Source organism: Carassius carassius, chromosome 7 (genome assembly GCF_963082965.1).
Source record: "Carassius carassius chromosome 7, fCarCar2.1, whole genome shotgun sequence".
Classification (NCBI taxonomy): Eukaryota; Metazoa; Chordata; class Actinopteri; order Cypriniformes; family Cyprinidae; genus Carassius; species Carassius carassius.
The window spans coordinates 207,501-220,000 of NC_081761.1; the positions used below are offsets into that span (position 1 = coordinate 207,501).

General features: G+C 40.4%; 1 protein-coding gene across 5 annotated transcripts in view; it reads right to left on the reverse strand.

Annotated features, from left to right (window-relative positions):
• LOC132143318 (immunoglobulin-like domain-containing receptor 2) overlaps positions 1 to 12,500 on the reverse strand; it is a 23,937-nt gene that overhangs the window by 354 nt on the left and 11,083 nt on the right. For 3 of the 5 annotated variants that reach the window (XM_059553441.1, XM_059553440.1, XM_059553437.1), the window contains 7 exons: positions 10,569 to 10,625; positions 6,075 to 6,221; positions 5,842 to 6,003; positions 4,880 to 4,999; positions 2,717 to 2,924; positions 1,176 to 1,803; positions 547 to 795 (listed from right to left, as the gene is read on the reverse strand). In XM_059553441.1, the coding sequence (XP_059409424.1) occupies positions 703 to 795; positions 1,176 to 1,803; positions 2,717 to 2,924; positions 4,880 to 4,999; positions 5,842 to 6,003; positions 6,075 to 6,221; positions 10,569 to 10,625 (1,415 nt within the window). In that variant the 3' untranslated portion in view covers positions 547 to 702. Of the gene's footprint in view, positions 1 to 546; positions 796 to 1,175; positions 1,804 to 2,716; positions 2,925 to 4,879; positions 5,000 to 5,841; positions 6,004 to 6,074; positions 6,222 to 10,568; positions 10,626 to 12,500 lie in introns of those variants that run through there. The other 2 variants (XM_059553438.1, XM_059553439.1) reach the window with 2 other exon arrangements.

Here is a 12,500-nt window from a genome sequence, read left to right on the forward strand (position 1 = left end):
CTGCACTCGATAAGATTTCCACCTTTATTTATTACTGCTGTCAAATGATTAATCGCGATTAATCGCATCCAAAATAAAAGTTTTGCTAACATAATATATGTATGTGTGCTGTGTATGTATTATGTATATATACACACACACATGCATGTATATATTTCAGAAAAAATTTATGTTATATATTAAATATATTTATAATTTAAATTATATGAATATAAATATAAACGTAAATATTTTCAGAATATATAGTGCATGTGTGTAAATATACACAGTACACACACTTTTATTTTGGAATGCGATTAATCATTTGACAGTACTAGTATTTATGCACACAATATGAGCGCTTTCGCTTCTGTGGAGTCTGTGGTGAGCGTCTACATTAGCGTTTCACAGTCGGATCTACAGTAATGATTGTGTTTGTAAAAGCAGTGCAAGTGCTGAAACTATCCACAGAGCTTCTGCAGCAAATACTCATGCGTCTTTCATAATGTTTGCTTTCTGCTACACACATTTGTTCAATCTTGGCCTTCTTTAGTTTCTTTTTCTAGACTCCTAGCACTTCTGGGACCGTTTCTACGGTCAGTACGGTTAGTTGTGTTAGAGCCTGTACAAAGTTTAAGCTGTGATTCACATTCAGTTCGGGGAGGAATTAAGCAGCAAACAGGCAGAGGTGATTTAATGACATTCGTGTTACCTGTGCACAGCTTATTTTCTGTTGTCAAATCGAGGGACAAACCGAACCGTGATTGAAAGGTCTAGGTCGGAATCAAACTGCGTGCTTTGTTCATCAAAAAATTTCTACAAGAGATATGAACGAAATAAATGGTAAGGATGATGACTGGTAAGAGGAAATCTTATAGAGTGCTTCTCTGGATTCTCTCTTGTACTGGACTGTTTTCAAAGCAAACTTCATATTTGAGGTCTCTTTTTTGAAATGACTCCAATAATGTTACCATTTGTGTTGGAGGGTTTACATTCTTCAAATATCTGAAGACCTTTTTCAAAGGCCTTTCTACAGCCTTGCTTTTATTGAAGTGGCTTCATTCTGTGGACCTTTGGTGCTTTTCTTTCACTGCATCCATTTACAAGTGAGACAAGCTCCGGTCCACAGTGCTGTGAGGGTTTTATTCCCCCTCTCAATGGGACAGCAAATCACAAAGAGTCTACAGATAACTCACCACTTTCCGAGGGCGGTTCTGCTCCTCTGGCCCGGGACCGGAGCGTGTGTATCTGAATGGCTGTTGTCCGGACTCAGCTCTGCGGGAACGCTCCAGCTCCTTCTCTGTGTACGGCGGCAGGGATTCGTTGTCCTCTGCCGTCCGCTGCCGAGGGGACTGGTTACTGGGAGTCCTGCTGTGGGAACGCTCACTACTGTTTTTGGAAGGCGTGTCCGAGTCTCCTTCGGTCTGTCCTGCTTTTGAAGCGCTGCTCTTCACAGCTTTAGCTTTACGTTCCAATAAACTGTTGAGAAGGGTATGGTTGTAGTCTGGCCTGTCATCTCTTCTGCTCTGATCCCGCTCTCGTGGATCCCGCTGGGCTTGACCGTTGTCACAAGTGTTCCGCTTTTTTCCAGGTAAGGGTGGAGGGCTGGGGGGGCGTCTCGCTGGACAGACCTTGGAACAGTAAAGTGGGTAACGATCCCGTTCTCGCTCTCGTTCTCTGTAGTCATCCTCCCTGTTTCCATTATCACCGTGACGTCCTCGCTGCATATACGCCATCGCAAACTCCTCCAGCTCATCCACAGATCCAGTCCGTCCTCGCTCCTGGAAAGCCTTCCTCTGCAGGTGCTCCGAGCGAGGGTTCCACCTGGAAAACAGACGGACAATGCCAGTGTTCAGGGAAACGCATAACAAGTAACACCAGTTACGTAATCAGATTACTTTTTTTAAGTAACTAGTAAAGTAACACATTACTTTTTAATTTAGAAGGAAATATCTGAGTTACTTTTCAAATCAGTATCTCCAGTTACTTTGTTTCCATGTGTTGAGTGACAGCTCTGCTGTTGCCATGGTGACAGAGATCAGGAGTCAGTGCAGAGTGTTGTGTATGAACATGATCTCACTGTAGTTCTAGACTAAATATGAACATGTGTTTACTCAAAAACACATTCAGTGTTCCTCACAATCAATAAAAACAGTCAAATACAAACTCAGAATATTAGACAAACCTGCAATAATTAAATATGTTAAATAAGACAAATATAATTGATGTATTTAATCCTATTTGATTAACCATTGTCTTTGCTTCTGACCTTTAATGATCCGGTTCAATCACACTAATAATAAAAAAGACATATTTGTGTTTTATTTTAGTTATTTCTGATTAGTGCTGATCTTTCTTCTCCTGTGTCGTATTCTTCATGTGATTAGTTTGAGCGGCGCCCTCTACTGTACAGACCTGAACTTACACTTCCTTCAGCCTGAGGAGGATTCGCTCCACTTTTGGTTTGAAAATGGGTTTTGCATTTGTAGAATAACTTTTTATATTAAAAACAAACAAACAAGCCCTGCCCAGATTTAAAAAGTAAACCAAAAGTAACGTAACACATTACTTTCCATAAAAAGTAACTAAATAACGTAATTAGTTACTTTTTTTAGGAAGTAGCACAATATTGTAGTGCATTACTTTTAAAAGTAGCTTTCCCCGATTCTGGTCAATGTTGTGATCTGCTCACTGTGTAGTACTAACAAGACTCTTGTACATCTTGAGAGTCTGTTACCTGAGGTGTTCATCCGCCACCTGGTTTCTGTGCTGTGGCTGTCGTGTGTATCTTCCCTCATGAACCGGAGATAAATCTGTCACCCAGAGGTCAGCGGGGTCATCAAGATCAGGAATGGCTGGTAGAGCCTTCTTCTGGACTTGTCGATAGGTTTGGCGGAAGTCAGTTTCTACATCATGTAACGAACTCAGCTCGGACATACTGCAGGCTGCAGAAGAACAGAAATCAGCACAGATTCTCTGACAGCTTGGGTCTTCAGCCCTGCTCCTGGTGACCCTCCCAGCTCTATTTCCAGCCTGTCTCAACACATCTGGCCTGTGATTTTTTATAATGATCCTGAAGACCTTTGCTGGTTCAGGTGTGTTTCATTAGGACAGAAGGTCCCAGGAGCAGGGCTGAAGACCTATACATTACAATTTTAGACTTTAATTGTTCTGCTCTCGCGAGTCTCGTGATCATGAAAACAACATTTATATCAGGAACACTAAGCAGAATTTAGAGCACTACAAGAAAAGCCTGAAGAACATGAAAAAGTGAAGTACAAGGTGCTTTAGAGCAGTGGTTTTCACAATGATCGGGGATGGGGGGTCACCTGGATGATTTAAGGCAATTGAATATATGTATGTAACAAAGATGGAAGCGGGAACCAGCAAAAGTTAATAACAAAATAAACAAACAACAAAATGAAAGTGCCTCATGGCAGATTGCAGTGCATATCGGGCTCTCTGTGTTTGCGCTCTAGAGATCTGCAAAGGTTTCTTATTATTATGTGTTTTATAGCGTTGAGCAGTGGAGCCAATCTCAGAAGTATCTGTTGATAACAAAACACTTTATAGACAGACACCCAAATCAAATGAAAGCGTTCAAGCAAGTTAGTTTAATTGTGTTTCCCATACATTTCTTTATTTGTGGCAACTGCCACAATATCAAAACTGACTGCCACAAATAGATTTTCCAAACGGTTTTGACTTCATTGAATAAACATGAGCACTGTGTGTGTCAACTTCGAAAAATGGCGCGAGTGTTTTTATATCACTGTATTTCTGAAGGAATCCGACTGTCTTCAGAAAATTATAGCTGTCATTTTCATTTAATTTTGCCTGTAATGCCTGAGCAGCGCTTGTGATCGCAGGCTCAACACTTATTCAATTACAGCCGTTACCGGAGAAAACGCTATCTCTCCTGCTCTACAAGCGCCTCCTGTTGGCAGAGAATGAATTTGCTTATATATGACATCAAAAAAGAGTACAAGACTATGGAAAACACTGTTATGAATATTATTAAATATTGTGGATGTCGGATTGAAATTAATGCTGGTATTAGAGTGGTTCATCGTTAGCATAAGTGCGGCTAACTCTAATATAATGAGCATTAGAATGAGGTTTCTTTATTTACTGTTTAATTCTATAACTTTTATTAGGGTAAAAAAAACAGGAGGACATGATGATATTAACTATTTTTGGTTTTTAATCACCAGATGCTTTTAAATTAATTCTAATCACAGTGTTTGTGTCATATCAGTCAGAAAAGCAGTTCTGGGCTTTTTTTTTTTTTTAAAGCTAACTTAGTTGTTATTCTTAGCTTTAAAAGTTAAATATGTACACAGTTTGGATTAAATGAAAAATGTTATAAGCATTTGTTTTGTGTTTTTCTCTGAGAACTGTGTTTTTTTTTTTTTTTTGTGGTATCAAATACTGAAATGTTGGTACCATGGTAACACTACTGTTGGACCAACAGGACAAACACTCTGCAAAGTTTTGGGAGTCACGTCCACGTATCAATGGGAGATGCCCTATCAAAATCGCAATGATTGATATAGTGCTACTCATAACAATGAACTGGACAAAATATGATATGTCAAAATAGATATGCATGACAGCTAAAGAACCCTCACTAACTTCAGAAGCACCAGTGATTACAGTGATTTGACTCTGGAACAGAGAGCATCCTTCTGGAGTCCTGCGTGGGACTCGAGACCAGTGTGTGGGGCAGTCGTCACACATTAACACAGGATCTCTCTTAAAGAGTTTGAAAACCAGTGCTTTAGAGAACACAGAGGCAAAGGAAGAGTCAAGCATGGAGCTCTTACACAGGAAAACAGAGAAGTGAAGTGTGTGGAGTGGATCATGCAGTGGTCAAGCATCTGAAAGGTGTTTGTCTTACAGTCTCGACTGCTGCTAAGTGTCTGTGATGGGTTAAACTGAGCGAGCTGCTTCTCCACGAACTGCAGCACCTTCAGAGAGCTCTGATCTGATGCAGGCTGCAGATGGAAACCACTCCGCACTACAGGAGATACACCGTCATTTTAAAATAATCACGTAATTAACACGTCATTTAAAAATAATCCTGTACTCAGAATAAATTTGTTTCCACACTCAAATCCACACTGTATGGAGCATTTCAGTGTGAACGTCAGGACACTGCGCAAACAACACAACACTGCTTGCAATACACTTGGCCTGTATGTGTTTATAACACACCCTGGCACATTTGTGCTCAAGTCATGATGTTAAATATGGAGTCAAATCAAAGCCACATACATTTGCTAAAGAATTGAGGAATTGTAAATGAATAAAGTTTTGCAAAAGAAAAAATAACAACATTGAGAAAAATGCAAAGCAAAATAAAGAATTTTGTTGTTTTGACATGGGGTGGAAAAAGCATTAATAAAAAGCAGCATTGCAAATAAATTAGTAACTAGGGCCATGAACAAAACATTTATCATCATTTATTAAATTTCAATTATATTTTACAATTCTTTATTTTTTTTGCAAAACTTGTTTTGCAATACTTAATTTTCATTTGCAATTCTTTATTTTGTTTTGCCAAAAGCTAATTTATTTTTCTCAATACTTTAATCTTCATTTTCAATTCTTTAATTCTTTTGCAAATATATATGGCACTGATTTGACTCCACAGTAAACTATCTAAACAACACATCGTCTGGAGATTTATTACCTTTACTTCAAACTCATTTTAAATTCTTAAACAATACTCTGAAATACTGCGGTGGTGAATCCACTGGATAATGTGCCAGTACATCACGTTGTGCTTTTGGAGGATCTAATACTGTGCAGAAGCTCAGTAATCACCAGGTTTGCTCTAGTTTTACACAGGAGACTCACCTGAGCCACTGTTCTCCAGTGATGGTGCAGTGGACAGGTTGGGGTCAATGAGGGAGGGCGGAGCGATGGGCATCATGGTGGGCATCCCAGGTATGTAGTAGGGAGGGATCATGGGCACAGGTGTGGGCGGAGTTGATTTGATTCCCTTTCCTGCTTCATACACTGTTAAAGAGAGACAGAGTCAGAGTAGGATCGTGTGTCGGTGGCATGATTGATGTGTTTGCAGGACTCACAGTGTCGAGGGCAGCAGCAGGTGTCTGGACAGCAGCAGCATCTCACATAACAGCAGCACGAATGAGGACAGCACTGACACCAGCAAACACCCACCAGCAGAATGACCAGGAGACTGCCCACGAGCACAGCGCTCACAAACACCCACTCTACAGAGAGAACACGGTCAGCGCCAGCACACACACACACGCACACGCACACGCACACACACACAAACACACACACAAACACACAAACACACACGCACACACACACACACAGACACACACACACACACACACACACACACACACACGCACACACACGCACACACACACGCACACACACACACACACACACACACACACACACACGCGCACACACACACACACACACACACACACACACACACACACTGTATATATATATATACAGTACAGACCAAAAGTTTGGACACACCTTCTCATTCAAAGAGTTTTCTTTATTTTTATGACTATTCCCAGTTTTTCACAAGTTCATCAAACAACGGCAGTAAGAATTTTCATCAAGCACGGTGAGTAATGGCTTCTCCCGTCATTGTTTCTTGCACCTCTTGCCAAATGTACAGTTTATCTATCTCTGTCGCTGATGAGGGATTCACATGTGATAAATGCAGGGAAATAGTTAGGCTGACAGAGAAGATTTCAGAATTAGAGACACGCATCCAAACTTTAATTGAGGACAGTAAGAATGTTAGGGCTCTAGATACGGCTTTGGATGCGTCTAGCTCAGGGATTCCTGTACATTGTTCGGTTCCGGAAACAGAGCCCCAGCAGCAGGGCAACTGGGTGACGGTGAGGCAGCGTAGTCGTGGGTCAAAACACCGCTCTTCTGTTCTGATCAAAACATTAAACAGGTTCTCCCCACTCAGTGATGCACCCACTGAGAAACCTGATGAAAGTGCTCTAGTTATTGGTGATTCTATTGTACAGAACGTGAATATAGAGACACCAGCCACCATAGTCAAATGTTTACCGGGAGCCAGAGCGCCTGACATCTTGGCAAATTTAAAAGTGCTGGCTAATGCTAAACGTAAATACAGTAAGATTGTTATTCATGCCGGCGCTAATGATGTTCGACTTCGCCAGTCGGAGATCACTAAAAATAACATTAAAGAGGTGTGTGAACTTGCAAGCACGATGTCAGACACTGTAATATGCTCTGGTCCCCTCCCTGCTTACCGTGGTGATGAGATGCATAGCAGATTGTCATCACTCAATGGCTGGATGTCTAAGTGGTGCCCACAGAATAACATAGGTTTCATAGACAATTGGACGAGCTTTTGGGGCAGACCTGACCTGTTTAAAAGAGATGGTCTTCATCCCTCCTGGGGTGGCGTCACTCTTCTCTCTAGAAATATGGCAAATAGTCTTAGTGTTTATACTTGAGTAACTGGGGCCCAGGTCAGGAAGCAGACAGACTGGCTAAACCGACCGTCTGCTAGCTGCCTCCCGTCACAGAGGTCAGTTAATTCTCAGCACATAGAGACTCTTTCACCTAGATATCACACTATAGAGACTGTGTCTGTTCCCCGAACTAGAAAAAACAAAAAACGTCCAAACCAAGTTAAGATTAACAATTTAATTGAGGCTCAACAAATAAAAAACAGATGCAATATGGATAAACAAATGATAAAGCTTGGCTTATTGAATATCAGATCTGGGTCAAACAGCCCTTGATGCCTTCAGTGTGAATCTACAATTTTCATAGTCATGAAAATAAAGAAAACTCTTTGAATGAGAAGGTGTGTCCAAACTTTTGGTCTGTACTGTATATATATATATATATTCCAGTTGAATATGTTAAACAAATGTTTCTTATTTATCACTCTCTGTCTCTCGCTCTCTCTTTCTCTAGAGTTGAAGCCTACAGCCATTCTATCCATGCAGCAACTGATGGAGAAGGGATTCACTTTGGTGCTGTTGTGATGTTGTCGCAAAAATGACATATATATATATATATATATATAAACATTCTTGAATCATACTTGTGTCTTGTCTTGCCTCTCAACAACTTTTAAAATATTGGCTGTAATTTAGTGACTCCATACGCTGATTCCAACTTTAACTTACCTGATAATGAGCTAATTCACCTGAAGGAGGTTAATCAATATACTGTATAATTCAAGAGACTAAGACTTTTAAGGTTCTTAATTTTTTAGAAATGTTTTAAAATTGATATACATCAATTTTACAAAATTGATACTTCATTTATATTTTGTGTAAATTCATGTTTACATTTAAAATTGTGACTCAAAGCACACTTAGTAATTAACATTGGCTGCATTTTGAATCAAAATTCACATTTAAAAACAAACACTACTGAGATTAATATATTGATGCGATATACAAAGTAACGTGACTGCAAACTAAACCAACAGGGTCCTAGATCTGCGGTCCTGAATCTGCAGCCTCCGGTTGTGCAGGAACATACTATTGTGAAGCAGGCTGTTTTAAGGGGCGTGTCCTTTAAGGCTTGTTATGATTGGCTAATGTCACTGCATAGGAAACTATCACTATTGCATGTGAGTGTTCTCACAACATGATCAAAATAAAACGGTCATTTACAGACAAAGTATATTGAACTCATTTACTTCGATTTGTGATGCAGATCTAGCTCCGCTTCATCTTTCAACGAATGATTCTTTGTGACTCTTCATTTGTCCTGACCACAGACACATATCTGTTTACAGCGCAGTGATTGTCATTTCTATTTTGCATTCAGTGTGATCAAGTGACTGGACGGCAGTGGGCGGGGCCTATGCTGAGAGGAAGACTATCCATCGTTGCTTGTGTATTTCTGCAAATGTTTGTTCCCCTGTAAAAGACCTGTTATGCGCCAAAAGTTCAAGGCAAATTTGATTTCTTATGTCATGACCCCTTAAACAGGAATTTTAGTCATGTAATATTTAAAACACAAACATAATTTTTCAAAGTCACAAGATTAACCATCCAGGGTGTTTCCGATCGCCTCTGGAATCAGTCAGCAAACACGGGAGATTAAGCACTACATTACAACATGTGTTCAGAAGTGAGGGGAGGATCTCCACAAGGAATGTGCTCCACGAATACTCCACATAAATCACTCATGAAAGAATGTGATAAACACATTTTGTTTCTGGTTTTCTCGTGGAACTCATTCTTCACGATTTAGTCAAAAAAGAATCTCAAATATGTTAAATGCATTAAGAGTTCTAAACAAACACCCATCAAATGAATTAAAGCTTCATGTAAAATCACAATGCAATTTTAAACGTGAAACTCCTCACTAACATGTAAACGTCCCGCAAAAGATGGACCTCTGTGAACTCAACTCAAGACTGCTGTTAGTGAGAGTCTGAGTAAAGCAAACGCAGACATCAGAGACAAACCCTAACCCTAACCCTAACCCTTGCCAAAACATAATCTAAATTACTCAAATCAAATATATCGAATAATATGACAGTATTATTCATCAGAAGTTCAGTTTCAGTGTTTTTTCTACTCAATCTTATCATTTAGTAATTCACGGGGGACAAACATCACCATTTCCACCTTGGTTTCCACATGCACACACACACATAAACACAAACACACACACACACACACACACAGGGACTCTCCATTGTTGTAATGGTTTTTCTATCTTCTTCTATTCTCTTACTCTAACCCTAACCCTAACACTAAACTAAAAGCATTTTTTGATACTCAAAACACTTAATTCAGTGATTGATACGCATTTCCTCATTATGGCCGAACACATACACACACACACACACACACACACACACACACACACACACACTGTAAAGCTTAATGACATACAAACACTCAAATGGCCTAACATCAGATCTGTGAGTGAATGTTTTCAGCACACATTAATGAAAACAGCACATGATCTACAACACATTCATGAATAATAAAGCACAAAACAGAATTAATATTTCTCTAAATAAACACAAGTGTAAACAGTATTCTCTTTCAATCAGTTCCATAAAATGTAACATGAACCACTTTGCCATCAAGAGCAATCTGTGAGAAAATCAGTTTTTATAGACAGCTTCATCTTGTCTTCGTGTGAGAGCAGTGATGAACGCTCTTCATCTAACAGATGTAACGGTGAATCAGCTCCCGTATTCACGTCACATTACTAATCTCTCAACACTAACGATGGACTTCCTGTGTTTGGAGTCAAACCCATCTCACACAACAACCACATGACTGACCCTCTAATCCAATGTCACAAAGATAAGAAAAACGTCCTCGGTTGTTTTTAGGATTCATTCCTAACCGGTTTGATCGTTGCAATGATGTAAAGCACTGCAGTCATTCAGATGTTATCAGACGAGTTACACTGTTACGTCAGTTACAGGGATTGATCAGCGGGTTTGACTGGTGTTGTTACTGGGATTACCAGGAAATGACATCACAGGGGAATTAAAGTGTTAGAGAGCAGGAAGTGAGGAGAAAACAGAGACTGGTGCGTTTGAAAGCTCATACCTGGAACAATCTCCAGATTAAACCCAGGCAGAAGACTGTCGGCCAAACCTGTCTGACCTGGAGAGACAAAGAGACAGACAGAGAGAGAGAGAGAGAGAGAGAGAGAGACAGAGAGACGGAGGTGAAGCAGAGCAACAGCTGATGGAGCAGAGGAAGATGCATCATGTGCTGTAGAAGGAGAAGCGTTCATGCAGAGAAAGAAGATCTGCAGGAGTGTGTCTGAGCAGAACCTGTTTAAAACATGAATGATTGTGCTGTAAAAGATTCATGCAGACACTCATTTTTCACATTTCTACAGTCTGTCTGATCCTCTGGTCTGTAGATGTGTCTCGGGGCTCTCCTGTTGAGAAACCAGCATATGCTGGTTAGGTATGTTTTGAGCTGGTTTTAGCTGGTCATGTGCAGGTCCTAAGCAACTGGCTCCGGATCAGGACCAGTTAAAACCAGCTCAAACCAGCAGCCATGCTTCAAAACATACCTAACCAGCATATGCAGGTTTCTCAGCAGGGTAGTGTTCTAGTCCAGCAGATGAAAACGGGGCATCTGAATCACTTGATAAAGTTGTAGCATCTCCTCAATGACAAACATGAATATCTCAACTGTCTGTAAGAACTATAAGAATAGCGACACTGGCCTTAACACTACTTACTAAACAACTGATCACTGCGGTCACGAAAACAAAAGCAACATGTTTTCTAACATCCAAACACACACTTCTAGATACTCATATGGAGGAATCAAATCAGTTCTGTTCAAAACAAATCAGTTCTGCCATGTATCAGCTCAGTGCTTCAGACAGGAGGAGCTTCATCGACGAGGTGGTTGTATAAACGACCGCATGGAGAGAGTCGGTAGAATCATCAAAGTCAAAGGCTTCCTCATGTTTGATCTTCGGGAAAGAGGCAAAGAACAATCACTGATACTGAATATACAGCAAGCCACGGCCGGACAAAGAATTCTTGTTCTCAGGGGAAGTTGAGTTTTGGTTTAGTTGTAACATGTGACTTCATTTTCTTCACCTTGGTAAAACTATTAATCCTTTAAAAATCCAAATTCCTTTCCTTCAGCTATACCGGACTTGAAAATATATCTTGTGACATTCCTCTTGACCTGTGGAGCACAGCTTGTTTGATCTGCTCCGTACCTTCACTGAACTCCTGATGTTCGCTGAGCTGCGACTGTACTGTCAACACACAAACAGGAAAGCCGCTCGAAGGCTTAAAGCACATTCCTTCTGGAATTCTGTCTGCTTCCGGGATCTGTCACCGGAGCCCCCTGAGTCTAACTGCATGGAAAACGCAAAATATCATCATTTGTGTTCCACAGAAAGAAAACCCTACAGGTCTCATGCAGGTCATTCATCAAGACTGATATCTCGTTGTGAGGTGTTGAGGATATGTATTATTTTGACAATTAAGCACAGCTAAACTCCTTAATGTAAAAAAAATATTTTTTACTGCATCACAAGCAGGATATCATTTACATGGTAAATTTCCGGTAATGACAATGAGAGTTTTTTCAAATCACTGTAATGAGAGAGCTGGAATATAAAGTGTGTGATGGCCATGAATAACATCAACATCAGTCATCTCTTACTGTTGCCTTTCTTCACTGACGTCTCTCAGCTCACTTCTCAAAGAGTTCAGGCTCCATTACATCAGAAAAGATTCGGTCTATAGGCAAATTACAGGGACAAACTCCTGCCCTCGAAATGAAGGGTAAATGACTCAAGCCCTGGCGTGTCCTTTCTTTATTTGACTCCTGTATGCATTCAGATTCGTACAATGAGTCTTTAACTCACACTGCACAGCTGGACACAGAAAGCCTCACTGTTACCATGGCAGCACATCCAGCACTAGATCATCCTGCTCTTTGTGTGGTCAGCTGGCACACACACACACACACACACACACACACATACACACACACACA